Source organism: Pseudochaenichthys georgianus, chromosome 24, assembly GCF_902827115.2.
Source record: "Pseudochaenichthys georgianus chromosome 24, fPseGeo1.2, whole genome shotgun sequence".
Taxonomy (NCBI): Eukaryota; Metazoa; Chordata; class Actinopteri; order Perciformes; family Channichthyidae; genus Pseudochaenichthys; species Pseudochaenichthys georgianus.
This window is the reverse complement of record NC_047526.1, coordinates 31,266,776-31,287,841: the sequence shown is the minus strand read 5'-3', so window position 1 is coordinate 31,287,841 and position 21,066 is coordinate 31,266,776. Positions and strand designations below refer to the sequence as shown.

Below are 21,066 nucleotides of genomic sequence, written 5' to 3'. Positions count from 1 at the left end.
TAAAGAGTAAAAAGCATGTTACCTGGCAGGATCGTCAGAATAGTAACTTTAGCTAAACGTGTTTAAAGCACAATTTAAATATAGATGTTATCGTAAATGTAAGCGTCATAAAACACAATAAACGTGGCATCTCTAAAGACACTATTTGTTGTGATTGACACGGGAATCAGGCTAATTTTAAAAGGTGGAGAAGCTAGCTAACAGGTGTTTAGTTAACTTGCTAGCAGTACCGTATTCTGCTTATTTAACTTTCTCGGTGGCGTATTTTTTCAAGTTAACGAAAAATTAAAAAGGTACCTCCTTCGAGCCGGAATTGAACCAGCGACCTAAGGATATCTTGCGATCAACTCTACAGTCCTCCGCTCTACCAACTGAGCTATCGAAGGGGCTGACGTGATGACACCAAAACGACATAATTTTCCTGGTTTCAGAATAAAACTATGGAAGACGGAACAAAACATAAGAATAAATACAGGAATTAATCAATAATACTAAATGTATATCGTCAATGACAAAGTTATTTGATGTAGTTGCTGTCCGCCAGCTTGAACGGATCACTATAGCCTATTTGTGGTGTGTGATGCTAACATTTCCCCCCTGGATTCTCGTTAAATCATTATTTCTTTGCACTCAATATTGCCCATCTTCTTTACTTGATCCTAGCCCAGATTCATGGCCCCTACATGGGAGGGGGGAGGACGGAGTACCAGCCATTGACTTTAGCCAAATAATTCAAAAGTAAAATTAACAAAATGTACTGAAAGACCCGTTTTTATTTTAAGGTGCCTATTCTACTTTTAAATGAAACCTTCATACCATACGTGAGATATTAGGAATACAATATTAATATTGTCAATCTAAAGGAACTCTTAAAAGTTACCCTTTTATTTTCTTATTGTCTGAACGCATTTATTAAACTCATTTTTCCCGTCTCATATTCACAGTGTGGATTAATTGAGACAGCGTGGAGCCCAGAGCTGCAGACTTTACACGCATTCCAGTTTCCTGTGACCTACATCTTGACATTGTGGTGAGAATCTGTAATATGTCAAATGTTTATTATAGTTTTTATTTGAACAAAATGTCATATCTATTCATAATTTTTTTTGTGAGTCAGGGAATGTCCTCTTTTGTTGAAAAGGAACAATAAAAAAAAATGAAATGTAAAGAAATCTTTCTGATTCCTATCATGCTATTTTTAGGCAATAGCATAGGTCTCGGATATATACATTTTTTAAAAATATATAAAAAACATGTCTATGAAGTGTTTTGCTTAAAATACCAAACGGATCACCCATTCCAGCCATAACTCATATCCCTCTATTTCACTTCCTGTTTCAAACGTGCTGATTTTGGGTATAAAGCTTTAAAAGAAAGGAGGGACTCGGCAGCTACCGTCTAAACTAAATGCTGCCGTGATGAAACGCCATATCATGGATTATCAAGGATCTGAAACAGTTTGGAGCTCAAAGGCTTTCTCTTATGCCGGTTATACCACAAGGTGAGTTCCTTTCTACTTCCTGCTTCTTCACACACATGCTCTCTCCAGCACAGGTTAGCTCCGAGTGTTAGCGATGCTAATGTAAACACCGACCATGTTACGTCCAAAACAGTCGGGCATTGTTTCTGATAGCAACGTTTCTGATCGGGCCGTGGGTCCACATTTCAGATATTACATCATATTGGACGCAAATCTGCATCAGCTCCGTTGTAGCCCGTTTTTAGAGATTTAGATACGGAGGAAAAGAGAGGGTTTTATTTTCTGACACTGCGCGAGTTCCCCGCACACATATGTATAAAAGACATCAAAAAGTGCATTTTGCATGATAGGTCCCCTTTAAATAAGAGTATTAGCATTTAAAAGTCACCAAAGGGAAAAATACAGATTATGCAAACTGGTCCATTTTAGAATAATGCTGTATAACATTGAAGGGATACAATCAGAGACTTCGCTTGAGAGAAACCAATAAAACACACAGTGAGGTTGAAGTCTTTATTATAAATCATTTACATTACTAAGTAAGACGTTAGTCATTGCCATATCCATCCAAACATCTTGCTAAGGGTTAGTGAATGAGCTGGTTAGAAATGTTAGGCTTATTCTTAAGTGAGAGCCTGCCGTACGGGGCAGACGTTGGCACGGGTTTTAACATGATCCCGTTATTTAGAACAAGCTTGTTGATCCACACAAACACACACACACATAATATCATCAGCCTTCAAGTATGAGTACACTGCTTTTTGCAGATGGCGAGTGAAACAGCAGAAAGAGGACGAAGCAGCAACGAGAAGATGTGCAGGACAGACAAGACAGCAGGGAGACTTCTTCTTATTCTTCTTGACTTATATGACCTTTACCCAGAACATGTTTTGCGTTACATATTGGACAGACTTTCAGGTTTGTTGAAGGGCTGACTGACCCCAGACTCAGACAATAATATGTGATGAGGCTTGCAGCAGCTTCGAGAAGTCTGGAATATCTTTTTGGGTTCCCTGCTCGTTTCCAAGTTTTTTTACATAATACTTTTTTATATATCTTTAAATAAAAATGGGTTATAAATCATCTACAAACCTACATTTTTTTTCATAAATTACACAATCTGTTTAACCTAAAAGGTTAACGCAACAGCTGAAATTTGCAGTAGAAAACACAGGGAGAGAGAAAGAGACAGAGAAGCAGAGAGAGAGAGATAAGACCTCTGCGTCCAGCAGTGACATAACGATTGGTAGAAAAAAATATTATACAACATCAAACTGATTTAAAAATGTAGTCAAAACAAGATGGAAGAGTCCTTTTGAGTGAGAGTTTGTTTGTCTGACCCCACAGTGTCCAGTCACGGCTTGAGAGGCAGCCTCATTTTGGGTCAGTGTGTGTACATAACTTCATGTGTGTATTTTGTGTCTGGGAAGTCATCACGCTCGCGTCAGCAGCTCATGAGCCCACGCCTTGATGGCCGAGGTGGTGTGTTGCAGCAGCTGCCACGTGGAGTTGGTGAAGGACAGAGCGTGGCCCTGCAGACATGAGACGGAAACCTCGCCGCTGCAGGAGAGAAGAGAACAGGAAGGAATGCTTGAGGGTTAGTCCTTCAACTAACCGACGTGCACTGACAGGGTGTAGCAGGAATCCTGAAGTCAAATGTAATTCCTTTTAAGACCCCTTCCGTACATTTTAAGACCTCATCGCCACTTTCATCTCTTCAATTAAAGAAGTATTGCTCACTTAGACCGCCATTTTAAAGTATTTTCAAAAACATACAGTGGGTGAAGTAAGGCTTGGATTTGGAGATGAAGCTGCCATTTTAATTAAATGTGAAAAGAAGCTCTTAAGTTACTGACTTGCAGGACTCTTGTAGCTTTGTCCACGCTCGCTGTAGCAGTTCAGAAATGAAAGCCAGCGCGGGCAGAATGCACTTCTGATGGAGCGAGAGGAGCAGCTCCTTCAGATACGCCAACGCCGTGAACACGCTGTCGGGAGTGTTGGTGATCACCTGAGGAGCACACAAGTTCAATAAATACGATACAACCGTTTACAACTCTTCGGATTCAAAGAGGTAAATATGGAGGGACAGTTTTCCAGCCTTACCCAATCGATGGCCTGTGGCGTCTTTTCTTTGACCCAGAGAATAAACTGTGTTGTGTTTTCAGAGATAAAGATGGCTGCTGTTTTTGTCTTTTCCATGCCTTGGTCCATCAGCGGCCCCAACACCCGAGCACACTCGGAGTAATAATGAGGAGTGTTGGTCTCCAACCAGCTACAGAACACCAAGTAAAAACATCAAGTCAAATGACGACAATTAGTTTGTGGGAGGGAAGAGTTACAGACATGTTGGTCTAATGCTTGCTTTACTCACACACGTTATGACATAAGCATGTAAGAGCGTGAGGTCGTACCTGAAGCCCTGTGATGAGTACACTTTTATTTTGCTCAAGGCCTGCTGAGATACGGCTGTGACCCCTGAGTTGCGCAGATGCAAGGCTGTGGTGGATTCTGAAACACACAACACGCATCGTAAGACCTCAAAAACAGGAAGGAAATATTAACACTTTACAACATCAGGAGGATGCGTCCCAGCTGAGCCAGAGAGCCACGCAGGTTCTGGTCCAGGCTCTCGTCACCTCACGCCTAGACTACTGCAGCTCCCTCCTGGCTGGTCTACCTGCATGTTGAGTAGCACTTGAAATGTTTGGCTCTATGAAACCTGATGTACTTTATGATTCTGTTTTCTTCTAGTTTGTGTCTTCTTGGTCGAATGCACTTATTGTAAGTCGCTTTGGATAAAAGCGTCAGCTAAATGCAATGTAATGACCTAAAGCATAAATAAAAGCATCAGGTTAGGGTTGATGGGTCCAGTATTTTAGATTAGCTACAAACGGACAGATTCAGGGCCGATGAAAAGACAATGGTTCCATTTGTGCACGCTCCGATATATAAAAATAACCATAAACTCAAGAAGACTGACCTGCGAAGGAGCCATGGGATCTGATGTCGTGTGCGATGAAGCCGGCGGCAAACACGAGCAGAACCATGAACATTTTGGACCAGGGGAACCCACGCCCGCGCATCTTCACCTGCAGGTTCTGGAGACACGAGGAAACAAATATAATCCTCCATTAGTTAGCTACCTTGTATTGTTGTAGCTTAATTCAGGTTACACGGGTCAGTCTGTCTCACCTGGCACAGGTTATTGCAGTCCTGAAGCTCCTGGCATTCAACGGTGTCCTTCATCTCCTCATTGGTCACTCTGAAGGACTGGATCGTTTCTTCAAGGTTGTTCCGGAGCTAAGGATAGTGACGAAAGCACAAAGATATCATAAAGGAGAGTTTTCCAGAAGATGCTTTCTTCATTTCGAGCCGGACTGATAATGTTCTCAAAATGGAAACATGCCATAACGCTCCAATTAAACTATCTCCATGGAGATGTGTGGCAGGAGGAGTCGTACCTTTGGTGGCAGGATTTTCCAGGACTTCCCTAGATGGTTCAACAGAAGACTGGAGAAAAAAGAAAGAAGAACAAACAGTCAGCCTTATCTATCAGTATTTTAAAAGGCTGAAATTCACAAATGTCAATTTCAAAAGGTCTTTTTTATTTGGTACTTTAAAAATCGTATAGGTTAATATGCTTTCGCCACAGAGCGTCTTCATTTTGTGTTTTCTTTCTATTTCTCATTAGGGCTGCAACAAATGACTAATTTGATAATCCATTAATGAAACGGTTAATCGACTATTCGGACTATTACTGTACGCCTTGCACAATTTCTCAAACGCTCTGATTTAGCCATCAACTTGTAGACTTAGCTTGAGGTTGTTTTAGGCATGTGGAAACTAACAATAAAGATGAATACTTGATTCAAAAATACATATATTATTAAATTAACTAAACAAATTGTGAACAAAATTAACATTGATTTTTATTTAAATTAAATAAATATTATTTCACATCAAAAGAAACAACAGTGTTTTATTAAATAATCTGATGACAGAACTGTAAACAGAATAGCTGAAACTTTAACAAACTAAATATCTCAGTTACCTCTAATCATAAACCCATGTTTGTATAATGGAGTTAACTGCGTGTGTTGCTGCTGGCATACATAACGCCTGACGTGGAAACGTTACTCATGGACGGGGCTACAGAGCTACTAGAAAGACATTCCTCCGCCTGGATGTGGAGCACTTTTAATAAATGTTTAGACAAACTGCTCGTGTTACCGCCCTGACATGCTGAACTCTTATTGCGCTTTAGGCAACGAGCATTGGCCACATCGAGACGGGTAAAGTTTAACCACACCTCGGAGCGCTTAGTTCTCTCCGCCATCTACTGTGTGTGTGTTGCATGCATGTTGCAGAGCGTGTGTGTAAACTGCCCCGCCCCTTCGCACACAGACAGGGAGAGAGAGATTAATACATCATAGACGCATTTTGTAGTTTTATTGCGTATTAGAAACAAGTTGGCGACACTAAGACTGCGATATAATGTTTATGTAGCAATAATACATATGACATATTTTAAATGTCTCCTGTACCGATAAAAAGACCGATAACGTTGGAACTTAACGGCATGTAAAACACACGCGATGACGTCACCAACGAATCGACGACTGGATTAGTTGGCAACTAATTTGGTCATCGATTTTAATCGATTAGTTGTTGCACCCCTATTTCTCATGTTCAATGACTCACCTGGACTGGGGTAAGTGTTTGGTGTAGAGCTGCCTCCACACTCCCAGACTCTGGACATCCACACACAAACACTCGGTCATACTGCCGAGCAGCTGCAGAGAAACACAACAGAGACAGAAAGAGAACTTTAACTCTGGAGGATGTGATATTCAACTTCCAGAAAACAGCTCAAGATCACACCCTACTCTAAAATATGTTTTAAGAATCGATATTAGTTTAGACTGATTTTATTCATTGATTTTTTAAACAGAGAGATCAGAGAAACAGAAATCCAAAGAACATTTTAAAAGTGGCTTGGAGTTGCTGACGTGTGGTTACTACTGTCCCGAATACCTTTTTTCGGGCTCCGGATATTCGGTATTAAATCAGCAGCGAATATTCGGATATTTGGCGCGAGCTTCAACACGTGTATTTCGGTTTATTCAAGGCATTCATTTTGTTATTCTACAGTATTGTTGTTTTATAGTTATTTGTTAATGTAAATAACCCAATTTGTGTTCTTTGAAATTGAAAAGAATATTGTGTTTGTTACTTTCGTTGCAGTTATGTCTTAAGTGTAATTTGGCTTGGCTTCCTATTTTGTATGGACATGCTTTTATTTTGAAGGAGAGTTAGCGCTGTTGACAGGAAGTTGTTGTTGCTATGGAAACAACGTGATGGACAAAAGGACCGGAGATTAACGGAGAAAAGTCATATCTAGGCCTACATATAAAGACGGAGAAAGTAAAGGATAACGTTTATGGTTAAGTGTTAGCACCCCCCGAAGAGGCACAAGCTCTTACGTTGATATTGGAGATGCGGCTGCCAAAAAAAAAGAATATCCGAATAACGAAATTGAAAAACGAATAGTGGGCCAACGACCGAATATTCGGATACAGTCCGAGTGGTTACACACATTTTCATTTTTAAAATAATTTTTTCAGAGTAATTACAAGCTGAGCCATTTGCAGATGTTATCTTGACTTTTTTTGACACATGTCACCATAATTATACTATTATACTAACAACATGGATTTATGCTACAGCACTGAACTAAAGCACCCTCAGACTACTGTAGCAGAAGATCTGTGTGTGTGTGTGTGTGTGTGTGTGTGTGTGTGTGAGTGAGTGAGTGAGTGAGTGAGTGAGTGAGTGAGTGAGTGAGTGAGTGAGTGAGTGAGTGAGTGAGTGAGTGAGTGAGTGAGTGAGTGAGTGTGTTACCTCTCTCTTCATATCATCTGGGCAGTGTGGTGTGGCTCTGGACAGAAATGACGGCAGGTATGTGTGTAATGTGCTCTCGGGTTTGGCTCCGAATGCGAGGGCCTTGAGTCGAGGGTACAGACGCCTCAGCTGATCCTGCAGACTGAACACAAACAAAACATGTTACTTTATCACTTTTTAAATCGAAAACAGTCACTGTCAGAAAAACAACAACCAAGCTATTGATGACACATTCAAATGTACCCGTCATTTGAGATGGATGTCACCCGTGTAATGGAGATATGAATGGTAACTATTCAGGTGGAAACTGATGGGATAATGGCCTAATGGGATAAGTAACGAGAGCAATGGCATTTTCTCCAAAGATAGCATTGTGGTTGTTTGATTAAGTATTTGAGGCTAGGCATCAAGGATAATTCACAACCATCTGTAAATGTGAAAATGATGTGACTGGGTTTCATTGCTTGCATTGCGTTACATTTACCCTGATGACAGGGCGTTCTTGGGCATGAAGGCGAAATCCAGTAAAGGAAAGAACTCTTTGGGCCCCATGATGCCAAATCCCTTTGTCAGGTTGGCATGAAGTCTGGGGAGAAAGAGAACAATTAGCACACATTTAGATGTAATGGCATGGATTAATTTAGTCACACATTAAAAGCAAGTATACCTAAACTGTTAAAAGCCTAAAGAATCCGTAGTAAATGCAAAGGGCATTGAAAGTAAAGTCAAACAGTAATTTACATTTTACCCAAGAAAGAATATATTTGGTTGTCGCACTTAACATTTTAATTGTAGCTTAGTGTAATAAAAATAAAAGGTGTTTGTTGTATTTGACATGACCTAGGGGAAAATCTAATAAATTAGCAATATATGTGTGAGGAAGACTTACAGGAGAAGTCTCTCCAGATATGCGATGGCATATGAAGACAAGGACTTCACTCCGAGCACAGGAAGCATGATGCCCAGCCACACTGAAACACACAATAACGAAGTTCATTAATCACAGGGCCTTTAAGTTCCTGCCTTAAACGTGTCAACAGCCTGCCTTTTCGGACTTCGATTTTAAAAAGCCAGGAGCAGGAGAAAAACATGGCACTTTTATCTTATGAAAGGAAAATATATCATCAAGTCACACGTCTGTAACTTTAAATACACTCCGCTGTAATCGATATCTCGTGACATTTACTGTCGCTATTATAAGAGCTAATGTTGCCTACTTTATTGCATATCCCACTGGAAATATTTCAATATCAGGTCCAGAGGTTGCGCTAGACTTTTTCGCTGCCCGTCATTTTGACGGACAGGATCGTAAAAATCCATTATTACCCGTTGGTCTGTACACTGACGGGGGCGGAAGAGCACGCTCGTGAACTGTCAACGGGGGGGGGGGGGGGGGGGGATTTGCGCCGGTTTTATGCTGTGTTGTGCATGCCCACTGCACCTCGCGGGAGTCCAATGATTTGTACGGCATAGTTAGGTCTGGAGCCTCGCTGCGGGGACACTTTGGCGCTGTTCTGAGTTTGTTCTAATCCGTCAAAATGACGGACTGCTTTCAGATTTTTCCATCATTGTCAAAAGAATTCCGTCATAGACGGAATATATTCGGTTAACGCGACCTCTGATCAGTTCAGTGTGGGGCAGAGGTTGCGCTAGACTTTTTCGCTGCCCGTCACTGGCAGGATCGTAAAACTTCCGTCAAAATCCAGAATTACCCGTCGGCCTTCACACAACTCTGACGGGGGGGAAGCATGCTCGTGAACTGTCAACGGGGGGTGGGAAGGACAGTTCACATGCGTCGTGTTATGCATGGCTGCTGCACCTCGCGGGAGCGTGCACAGCGTAAAGCCAAAACTCAGACATTTCAATGATCTGTAGGCTACGGCACAGTTAGGTTTGGAAACGGTATAATTTCCTTTTTGGAGGGCATGCATAACACGGCATAACACCGGAGCCTCGCTGCGGGGAAACTTTGGCGCTGTTCCGAGTTTGTTCTAATCTGTCAAAATGACGGACTGCTTTCAGATTTGTCCGTCATTGTTAAAAAAAATCTGTCATAGACGGAATATATTCGGTTAACGCGACCTCTGGTGTGGGGCTCAGACAGGAACATCTTGGGTTGCTTAAACAAGATTAAAGTGTTGCCGAATATAGTCATCCATCACATTTTAGCCAGGCTATTCAATTAGTTATATAAGATCAAGATAACACGAGGGACATTTTGTACTTGAACCCAAGTAAACTTGAGTCGACAGCGCTTGTCTTTTCTTGCCTCGGGTAAATCGAAATGTACTCAGTCATTTTATTTTGCAGAAGGAGGTTGTTATATAATCTTTAAAGAATATTTGCCCTCCCACTCTCTGCCACCCACATCTTGGAGTCAGTAAAGACCGGGCCCAGAGTTTGAGCTCACAGAGGTCCGTCAGTGGACGTGTTGCTGCTCTAAATGTGCACGGTTGCTTCATTTGGATAAAAGCGTCCAACAAGTGACATGTCATTGGAACACAGAATTGATGTCAGCACATTTAGTTGGGAAAGTGGGAGAAAGGGGAGACACAGGCTGGGACTAATGGAGTGGACATGATGTGGAAACACTATCTAGAATCTAGATATTTAAAGGAGTGTGAATGTGTGTGAGAGAGAGGGAGAGAGAGAGAGGGAGAGTGTGTAAATGTGTGTGAGTTGTGGGTTACCTCTTAGTCCCTGACTGAGGTCGTAAAATCCAGCTTGGCCAAGAGCCCACATGATGGTCAAACACTTCACTGGACGATTCTGAACGGATCGCAGTAACTCCAAATACTAGACAGGGCCGACAAGAACAAGAGAAAGTTCAACATTATATCGCAAAGAAATCCCCAGTACAATCGACGAGTTTCAGAAGGGAAAGCAATTGTTTTATTTGTACTTTTACTTCATTAAAGTTGTTTTAGAGCAATGGACTGAAGGACACACACTCACCTCTGGCAGGTTTTGTGTCGCCATCCTGGGTTTGTCCTGCAGGATCACCTGGATGCAAACTCTGTAGCCATGAAGAGGTTCTCCTGCAGACAAAGAGACAAAGGCGTTTCTTGTCAGTTCTGTAACGGTGACCCTGGTGCTGTATATGTATATATATATATATATATATATATATATATATATATATATATATATATATATATATATATATACACACAAGCATAAACTATGAATCGACCATGTTATTGGCCTTTTTCAACAGTTCTTATTGAATGAAACTACCATAAAGTTTTAACACAGGACTGAGACTAAATATAGAAAAATGTAACCCAATTGATCAAATCAGGATGAAAAACGTAATCAAATTGTGATTATTTAAAGGTCACCAATCATGCTATTTTCAGGCAACAGCATAGGCCTCAGATATATAAAAATATATAAAAAACATGTCTATGAAGTGTTTTGCTCAAAATACCAAGCAGATCACCCGTTCTAGCCATGCCTCATATCCCTCTATTTCACTTCCTGTTTCTAAATTGCTGATTTGGGGAATAAAGCTTTAAAAAAAATTAAAAATTGATAAAAAATTAAAAAGGAAGGGTCTGAGCTCACGAGGGACCCGCCAGCTACTGGTGAGTTCCTTTTTATTTCCTGCTTCTCCACACACATGCTCTCCAGTACAGGCTAGCTCTGAGTGTCAGCTATGCTAATGTTAACATGCACCGACCATATTACGTCCAAAACAGTCGGGCACATTTTTATATATATTTAAATTTCAGCCAAGGTCCGTGTTACTGTTACATATTATACATTTGATCTGCTGTGGTGTCATGTTGCAATTATGTGAGTGAACTAAATAACTATACATGACATCACCGTCCCGTTGTCAGCAGTGACGGCAGAGAGGAGAGACATGTATGTATTTTAAACTGTTATAACGTATGTTTTGATCCACAGCACGAACCACTTCTCTTTGACCCACCTGACTGTCTGTCCATATCCCTGAGCATCGTATAAACGCAGTGGTCCAAGAAATCTGGCAGAATGTCACTGCAGCGCCCGATGAGGGCTTTAATCACAGCCTTCAGCTCTTTTCCTGCAAGGCAGTATGGGTAGTCTGGGGACAGAAACAAAATAAGTTGGACTCATACAAGTATTTCGAATTGTCCTGCAGAAACTGTTTAGTACGAATAAACTCAAGTCAAAATAAGTCCTAAAGGGATATATTGAGTGTGCGGTGTATTTGATCTTTACTACCGTGAGCGTAGCTGCTGAGCGTGGGCTCGCTCTCTGGAGCAGTCAGATTGAGGTTGAGGTATCCTGCCAGGTCTTTGACCCACACTGAAGGGTTTTCTGGGAACAGAGTTTGACTGCGAGCCAACTGCTGCTTGAGGTCCGCAACATCCAACTACAAAGACAACAAGGAAGAGAAACATGTAAGGCTGTACACCTAAATGTTCCCACACCACTCCGCTCCTCCGCTCCCTTCACTGGCTTCCGGTAACTGCTAGAATTCACTTCAAGACACTGGTACTTGCGTACCATGCCGCGAATGGATCTGGCCCTTCCTACATCCAGGACATGGTTAAACCGTACACCCCAGCACGTGCACTCCGCTCTGCATCAACCAAACGGCTCGCTGCACCCTCGCTGCGAGGGGGATCCAAGTTCCCATCAGCAAAAACATGTGGGTTTGCTATCCTGGCTCCAAGATGGTGGAATGAGCTCCCATTGACATCAGGACAGCAGAAAGCTCACACACCTTCCGGCGCAGACTGAAAACTCATCTCTTTCGACTCCACCTCGAGAGATAGGATTACTAACAAAGCACTTATATACTAATAAAAGGGCTGGCTTATCTATCGCCAGTTGAGTAGCACTTGAAATGCTTGGCTCTATGAAACCTGATGTACTTTATGATTCCGTTTACTTCAAGGTTGTGTCTTCCTGGTCGAATGCACTTATTAGAAACAACCGGTCCATTATGCAAAGTGGGTTTCAGCATGTGATGTTCAACTTGGAAGATGCTACAATGCAGCATTGATTGTGCGTGTATGGATGGAGTTATTTATAGCTTTTGCAAAGTCAATAACATCATTTATTCTGTCCAGTCACGAAAAGCTAAATTGTGGCGATGATAAATAATCAGGTTTTTCTAAAAACTCATAGTTTTAAGGCAAAAAGCACACAGAGGGGATTTACAGCTTTTGTAGCCACTAAAATTGTACAAATAAGACCAAAAAACACAAGTGTCTAAGCACCTTCAAAGGATGAAATGCTTTCTATGCAAAAGAGCATTATTGCAAAAACAGTTGCATATACAAAGATGTGTGCTAGAAGCCACAAGCAGTTACAGTGAAATAGTTAGCGTAGTATCATTTATAAGAGGGGACACGATAGCAGTGAATTACGGCATCGTCATGCTTCCCTCTTTTTTGATGGAGGTGGAAAGACAGTTGGTTCATGGAAACACGTGACTAAAGCTCCCGTACATGGCATTTTTAAATAACAGAAACTAATGGTACTTTCCCTGTCCCTACTCCAACACAGCACTCATCTTAGGGCTGCTCGATTAAGGCAAAAATCAGAATCTCGATTATTTGGGTCTATAATTGATATCACGATTATTAAACACGATTATCCATTTACTTTGAAAACATCCATTTATTGGAGAAAAAATGTTTGAACAGTATTTTTTTAACAGTTGATTACCCTGAACTTTAAATATAATTCAACTGAAATTATTTCGGTTACGTTGTTTTCGTAATCGTTGCAAGCCATAATTGCGATTAATTGAGCAGCCCTAACTCATCTGCAAAACTCTACGGGCGGCTATCCGCTGTAACATCGTTAGCACATTATCATTAGAGAGTTGGACCTTTGAGGGTACCAGGTGTTAATGAGGCGTTAATGAGGCACCGTTCACCAGGGAATATTTAGCAGAATCTTTAAAAATAGTTTAATAATTGCTTCCATTTAACTGCAAGAAATACACATTTTCAGCTTTTAAGTTTTTATACAAGCTACACTTCAATGTCTCAAAGGCTGTCAGGATGAGATAGTAAAGAAGTGTGTGTGCATTACTCACGGCTTTGAATGATTCCTCGAGGGTCTTGCGCGTTGCGTGGCTGACTGGGCTGCTGGGCTGGGGTTTCCTGGGTGGCTTACTCGAGGAGGGTTTCTTATTTTCCGTCTCGGCTGGTGGAGGAACCTGCTCCTTGTTCTGTTTCTTTGCCATCTTCTCAAAACTGTCATAAATGGTCTCGGACATCTTCAGGGGAGCTGAAAAGAAACAAGGGAAACTAAGACGCGTGCAGATATGTGCTTCTTTACTTCGATTTGTTTTTTTTAAATGCAGTAAAAGCATTTTTTATGGTCTCCAACAGTTTCTTTATATACGACCGTTGTCCTGATAATGAAGTTAATCCATGAAACCATGGCCATCCCCTGCCTGTGGCTCCCTCCCCTCACATTCAGTGCGTCCTCCCTCCCTCTATGACTTGCATAATACGCTGTTATTATCCAGGACGAAATTCATGCAACACTTATTACAATCCACGAAGGAATAGAGTTAAGCGCCAGCAGCACTTCAAGTATTCCCCTGTGTGTTACTTAGGACCCGATTTGTAAACAACTTCCACTTGAAGTGAGCACATTATGAGAGATTGACCAACACCAATATACCCGTCTAATAAATTGGCAAAGACTAAATATTTTAAGCCTATATTAGACTACTAAGCAAACACAATCCTGGGTATACAAATCGTCTGCAGAACCTTCAGATGAAGCTCCATAACAATGCTACAGTAACTCACGCAGCACAGACATGTACAGTATTTACGGCCACGCGGCTGCACACGGGAGTCCCCGTCAGACCTACCCACACACTCCGGTCGGTGTTGGCAGAGCTCACCAGTTGTTCGCGGATCATTCAGCTGTACAGGCTGCTGACAAACCTAAATCTATATCTGGTCGGTACAACACAGGGCTGTGACGCAGCGTTTCATCACACCCTGGATTCAGTTCCCTATTCAAATGTTGAGGCAGGATCACCTTTCACTTCCCTGAACACTGCAGCCAGTTGTTCGGTCTGGATTGCTTAGTATGCACTACCAGAGTTTAACAGTGAGGGAAGTACTGAAAGACTGAGTAATGAGGTAAGCCGACCAAGGTGTTCACGTCTATTAATACTAAAAACTAATATCCTAGGGATGCAAGATATTGGTTTTTTGAAACCGATACCGATAACTTCCTGCTTCTCAAGACCGATAATAATATAATATATATATTAAATGTACCTGTAGTTTTTGCACACCTGGTGGTAACAAAAAGACTAGTAGTGAGCAAAGGACATGAGCATTACTACTATGAACAAAACTAACCCTGGGGTCGTCTCTGGCAAATTTCTTGCCTTTTTCAAAAGCCTCGTCGATAGGGAAAAGCCCCGGTGCCTTTGCAGCTGGCTTTGGATTCACCGCTAGTTTAGCAGCGCAGGCGTCTTCGTACGCTTTTAACACACCATCGTAGCGATGGCGATGTTTCAGGTGACCAATCAGGTTGGAAGTATTATAGCTCGTTGCCTTCTTCCCTCCTCGTGGAACTTCTGCATTACATTTGTTAATACAAATAGCAAGCGAACTATCTAACTCTGAAACTTTGAAATAGTCCCATACTACCGACGACATGTTTGTTTACTGTCCTGGCTTCACGCCATTTACGTCACAGCCAGGCATGAGTTAGGGAGCGCTGGACCACTAATACCACAGTACTGGCAAAACGGGAGGAGCCGAGTGAAAAACAAGCGCCCCTCATCCCAATCCACCCACACCGCAGTATTTTTTTTCTTTTTTTTACCCAAAAAATATATTGTATATTATCGGGGCTATTAATACTGTTATCGGGTTTATCGGGATGACGTCATAATTCCTAATATCGGACCGATAATTATCGGGCCGATAATTATCGTGCACCACTAATCCATACGCGTGTCAGGAAGTCAATCCTTTCCAGCAGCAGCAGCAGCAGCTCCTGACATGAGGACCTGCTGCATACAGTAACCAAGGGAACACATGAGGCCACTCTACTGAAGACAGGGAAATGGTAAAATATGTAAATGACAGCTTTAGACATGTGTGCTCGGACCCAAGTTAAATTACAAGTCAATTGCAGGGCCAGGACTATAATGATCTCCTTTCAAATGATTCCTTTAGTAGTAACTTTGAGATTCTGCCCTATAAAAGATACTTGAGGCCGCTCTACTGTGAGTACAATCATCTTAATTGGAAGGACACAGTCAACTTGCCTTGCTAATGAACGTCTTTTAGCCAACGGACTGATTTCCCTCAATTGGAAGCCGTACTTGATGAGATGTACACTATGTGATATTATGTATTTAAAAAAGGAAAAAATATATAATGTTCGTTCAAAAATGATAATTTTAGCAGTGTGTTGAAACTGTGAGATTGGTTGTTTGCTATAGAATTTCTTACTCAAAACCAGTCACATGCAAAACCACACACACACACACTCTATAATGTTATTTTTTGCTGACAACTTACTATCGTTCTTTACTTGATTTCCTGTACTTAAAAAAAATGTAAAAACGACCAATCAAAGTTGGGAAAGAAATAAGTGGTTTTGAGATCCTTTGAAAGTACTCAACGGCTTTGTTCTATATGAATGGTTTTGAGCCAGACTAAATAAGAACAGCGTTTAACAACGTTTTGGTGTTGACAATATATTCATCAAATCAATGACCATTTCCATGAAAGCCTCTATGAGCCATAAATCAGAGAAGGTTTCCATTTCTTCAAGCGTCATGTCTACATTGAGTCATCATCAAAGACGGACAGACACATTCACCCCCCCCCCCTCAAGCAACCTTTAAAAAAACGATTAGGATATTTGATATTTGCGCTTGAGTGAACCGAGTGAACGAGGGGCGGATTTTGGTGGCAGCTTTGGTGTCTGTAAGCAGACGGTCTTCGTGGTCTGCTGGGGTGTAATCTGAGTAGATGCACCCAACATGGCCCTCTCACAGGGTGGGTGGACTGGGAATGGATTTTCACACCAGCAGAAGAATAGCTGACAGGATTCTTCACATATAGACACCGAGCAAACCCCTTTCAGATATTTCTCAACAGCAAGGCTTGTGTCGTTTGTTTTTACTTGCAGATTGCATGTTTAATTAGGTGTTCAAAGTCAACTTTATTGTCAATCTTTCAGTTTGTGTGTACAGACGGAGAGATCGAAATACCCTTTCCCACAATCCCGATTACAGAAATATTTATAAAAATATGTATATTCTATATATATATATATATACACACAAACACATTTAGACATAAATAAAAGCAAAAACAATCGATATACCAAATAACAGTCACTTCAATATCTTGGGGATATGTTGGTGAGACTTTCATGCCAACAAATGCTTCTATGTAACGGTTATGCATAACATGAATTGAACTAAACATAACATTTAATAAACCAATAATAACGGTTTGAATGACGTCTGTTTTTGTCATCTTCTCAAGTTAGGGTCCCCTCAAAGTATGTGGCTTGTAAACCTACGTGTTGGACTGCACTTAATCTCTTCGGTTGAAACTAGAGCTGTGGTCAGACATCCTAGAACTTGTCTGGACATGATGTGACAAGCTCAATCTAAGTTTCAAATCACCTGTCGTAAATATGACCTTCTCAAGGGGAAGTTTGATGCATTGCAATAAATCCGGTAGATTTAGAGAGATAAAGAATATTAAGAGGGAAGATGGAGTAAATAATCAAGGTTCCTAGACTGCCTTATCTGAGTGATGTTCCTAGTCTTGGTTACGTCATCTCACTTTTATTTTATATTTGTTAACCGTTGCAATATTTAGGTATTTGGTCTGTGAATATTTTACTTTCTCTATATTACCCATGCCTCATGTAAGTGTTGTAGGCATTTAAGTTAATGAATCTTAATAACTAATATTTAGCTATTTCTTTCTGGTAAAGCTCGTGGTTAGTTTCTGAGAAAAGTATTAGCTTGATTACACTAAGTCAATACTAGACATTATAGGATAGTTCACGATAAGAACTATAGTCGTTGAAGAATTTAAAAGCCAAAAAGAGAAATGTATTTGTTTGAAATAAAACCGTGAAATCACCTTTAAACTGACCCGGTCACGGTCACTGTGATCAGACCGACTTTGGACCGGCTGATTCTCTGATAAAACTGGTGCGTAAACAAATAGCGGTGGAAAAAAAGATTAAAATGTGCTGCAAAGAGAGGGTGTGGTAAATACAGACAGTTTGCCAGGTTTACTGAATGTAATGAATAAAAAACTATCAATCCATCAAAGGTTTTTCATTTGAATTAGGCCATACTGAATCATCACACGGTAAAGTGTCTCAGTGAAGGCTTTGATTGTCATTCGTACATAGCTACAGTGTAGTTATAGAGAGGCGAAGTCCCGCCCATCTACTTCCGACCCATGGGACCTTATTTTGGAAAAAGTATGTATTGAAGTCAATGGGAGAGAAAACATATATTTCGAACCCGTTTGAATTGTGCCACAAATTACACATGATGTTTTTCAATCTTAAAAAATAATTTCCATGTCAAAAAAGTCACAGTTTGTCGTAAAACTGTTGAAATATAAGACGATGAAAAATATGCAACTAGAAAGACTAGAAATCCCAGAATCCCAGTCCCGCATGCTGGCTCTTAGGAACCGACTAACTCCCCTTGTGTGTATGTACAGCTCTCAACGTGCCCAGACTTGGAGTGATTTTCACCTCTTTTAATACTTTCCGCCTCATTCTGAGAGAAAGAAGTGAAATGTTTCAACGTGACGGCCGTCTTGGTGTGTGGTGCGAGACGGGAGATGTAGTTCATTGAGTGCTTTCACACAAAACAAAGTGTTACGACACATTTTTTTTTTTGACTTGCAAAATTATCTTTTAAATTGACAAACATCATATGTGTAATTCGTGGCACAATTCAAACGGGATCGAAAGATAATCTTTCTCTCCGTCTCCATTGACTTCAATACATACTTTTTCCGAAATAAGGTCCCATGGAGGTCCCCCGGAAAGGGAGGGACTTCGGCGCTCTATAAGTGTAGAAATAAGTTGATTAGCTCTTTTCAACCACCCCATTCCTTCCCACTCTCTGAACATGTGTGTCCTGGCTCCAGGTCTACTGTGTGCTCATTTATAATACACATTCATTTACAGATTTGCAATGTTTTAAGCACAAAATGGATTCGATTATATCAAGACAGGGCTTCAGGTAATCACCCATGACTCCTCTTTCAACTGATCATCATGCCGACCATCAGCTGATGTTGTGCTTTGTTTGTGGTGGTCTCAAACTGATTTACATACGTAAGGCTGGGCTTTTGGGGCCCCTGGATCTCTGGGACTGAGGGTCAGTTCCCCAATTTACCAAATTGTTAATCCAGTCTTGATCCCTGCTCTAGACCTGTGGCAAGTGTTTTAGTTTCATTTTGATTAACAGGTAAACTTGTAATGATAAATAAGAAATGGATTATATCAGGCTGTGTTTACACAAGTTACATATTATCATGATTAATCAAATATTTTCTTTGTTAAAAAAAAACTGAATATTGCCATCCAAATCCTTTAAAAAAGGGGGATACAAGGGATTTGATGCTTTAGCTAAGTGTATTCAAGCCTATAATTCAGAAATTATGTAATAATAAAGTAAAAAACCCTCTGATTTCTCTTATCAGGCTGTCATGTATATCTTTATTACAACACCACACCTTATTAATCACAGATTATTATGATATGTTTGTTGTTTGTCTTAAAAACCAAATAAACTGTCAATCATGTAGTTATTTTTGAGTGAACCCCAAGGAAAAGCAGCTGTAGTTCTGCATCAGCTAATGGGTATCCTGAAAAATCCTAAAATACATTGATGATTCAGCACTGACAGCTGTTCCTTAAGGCTAAGTGGAAAAAAGGGGATGCCCAAGTCATTAGCCTGACATTACACTGTTGAATTACGACGCAACAACAGCACCTTTTACAAAAATGTAACAGCAGCAAAAAGACCAAAAGGTCCCACATATGCTACCACAAGCAGCTCCTCAGTGATGACGTTGCTCCTGTTGACACACTGCTAGCAAGCTAACTGCAACACTTTTGATCCCTTCTGGTTCTATGTGAAAGAACGACATTGCCCAGAAAGGCCAGTAAGCTTTTATTTTTAAAATGATTATGTCAGCAGAGAAGTTATAAATACAGCCACTCACATTAAATGGTAGAATTACACAACACACAATTGTGCACGCAGGAAGTAGCTTTACTGCGTGATGCTAATGCTAAAGCTAGCAGGTCAAATCAGTTGACAGCTATGAAAATCCCTTTAATTCTCCCCCGCTTCCATGACTATCATAACCGTTAAGACACCGTTTATATGACTATCATATCCGATAAGAGACTGTTTCTACTAATATCATAACCGTTAAGACGTCGTTTCCATGACTATCGTAACCGTTAAGAGACCGTTTCAATGAATATCATAACCGTTAAGACCCCGTTTCCATGACTATCATAACCTTTAAGGCACGGATATGAAAGAGATTATTGAGTTCCATTAGTATCACATTTTGTGTCTTATTTGAAATACTTCTGTGGGGTAAATGGGTCAGCTATTGAGGCCACTTACGTCTGGATGCCAGGATGTTAGATTCTCCCAGGGCTTTCCGTCCACCGGCTACGGGTTTCTTGTCGCTCGGGTTCTTGCCTCCTCCTCCGGTTGCGCTTGTATTTTTCTTCCCTTTCTTCACCACCTCCCATTTACCAGCTGAGCCATTGTTCGAAGCCATGTTTTTAGTCCTAATACTGAGTCGTTTTTCTGAAGTTATGCGACTCCTTCCTCCTGCTGAATGAAACAGGACGACTCAAACAGCTCGGACAATTTAACCTTCCGCCTGCCACGTCTCTTTGGTCGGCGTGACGTCAGAGTGATGCGTTCAAAAACCGGTTTAAACCGTTGCATTCACATTCAAACACGTCTGCGTTTATATCGGAAAAAAAAAAATCGACATTTCATTAAAGGGTTCTCATCTCACAACATTTTACCTCCCCACAAAACTAATACACACATAACCACAACGAATAAACGATTCATTGTATTTTAAGATTACCCTATGTTGGCATCCTGAGTCCTACATTTTAAGACCTTTTATTGTATTGTTTCTATTGTGTTTTTTTTGTATTTTAGATATTTTACTCTCTGTCTGTCTTGTAATTGTATTAATGTTTTAGCACTTTCATTCCTGTTAATCTATGAAGCCCACTGAGATAAACGTGTTTTGTGATATTGGGCTATATACATAAACTTTGATTTATTTACTGTTCTCATCAAGGTGTGGGATCCGAACAGAGTCCTAACAAACCCTTATATTGACACATCATGCAAGCAAACCTTTTTTATACTGTGAACCCTGCACAATCCTCTATTTTGCACATTTCTGCTCAACACTACCTCTTTTAAAAGCTGCATAGCTCTCCACTTGTGTCTGCGCATATTGTGAATTATATTCAAGTGTAGCCTATAAGTTCTTTAAGTCAAGCAAGATACAAACAATAGCAATTGTGTTTATACAAATCATATGCTACAGAAGAGCTGTAGCCAGCCCGACCTTTAGCTGAAGTTATTGATGATTTGCCGATTGATTACCAATTTTCTTTAATGAATAACTAGAAATGTATTC

The 21,066-nt window shown here is 40.7% G+C and overlaps 1 protein-coding gene and 1 non-coding gene across 2 annotated transcripts; both read right to left on the bottom strand.

Annotated features, from left to right (window-relative positions):
- Positions 1 to 298: 298 nt before the first annotated feature.
- On the bottom strand, positions 299 to 386 carry trnay-gua (transfer RNA tyrosine (anticodon GUA)). The gene is given in 2 exon segments: positions 299 to 334; positions 350 to 386. It is a non-coding gene; the product is annotated as a tRNA-Tyr (tRNA).
- Positions 387 to 1,979: 1,593 nt separating this feature from the next.
- Positions 1,980 to 20,321, bottom strand: tmem214 (transmembrane protein 214). The gene is made up of 17 exons (XM_034075454.2): positions 20,016 to 20,321; positions 13,425 to 13,618; positions 11,594 to 11,744; positions 11,319 to 11,453; positions 10,337 to 10,419; positions 10,072 to 10,177; positions 8,271 to 8,352; positions 7,866 to 7,967; positions 7,382 to 7,523; positions 6,182 to 6,273; positions 4,942 to 4,990; positions 4,673 to 4,780; positions 4,461 to 4,578; positions 3,892 to 3,988; positions 3,584 to 3,752; positions 3,337 to 3,488; positions 1,980 to 3,040 (listed from the first exon to the last, which is right to left on the bottom strand). Exons 1-17 carry the CDS (start codon positions 20,173 to 20,175, stop codon positions 2,914 to 2,916), a joined length of 2,067 nt encoding a protein of 688 aa, XP_033931345.1. The 5' UTR covers positions 20,176 to 20,321; the 3' UTR covers positions 1,980 to 2,913.
- Positions 20,322 to 21,066: the final 745 nt, after the last annotated feature.

Bases quoted from the DNA above. Each gene is read 5' to 3' on its own strand.
- tmem214 (XM_034075454.2), bottom strand. From the start codon at position 20,175: ATGGCTTCGAACAATGGCTCAGCTGGTAAATGGGAGGTGGTGAAGAAA. The intron at 4,991-6,181 runs GTGAGTCATTGA...TTTTTTCTCCAG, and splicing joins AAACACTTACCCCAGTCCAG to TCTTCTGTTGAACCATCTAG. The intron at 4,781-4,941 runs GTACGACTCCTC...CACTATCCTTAG, and splicing joins GGAAAATCCTGCCACCAAAG to CTCCGGAACAACCTTGAAGA.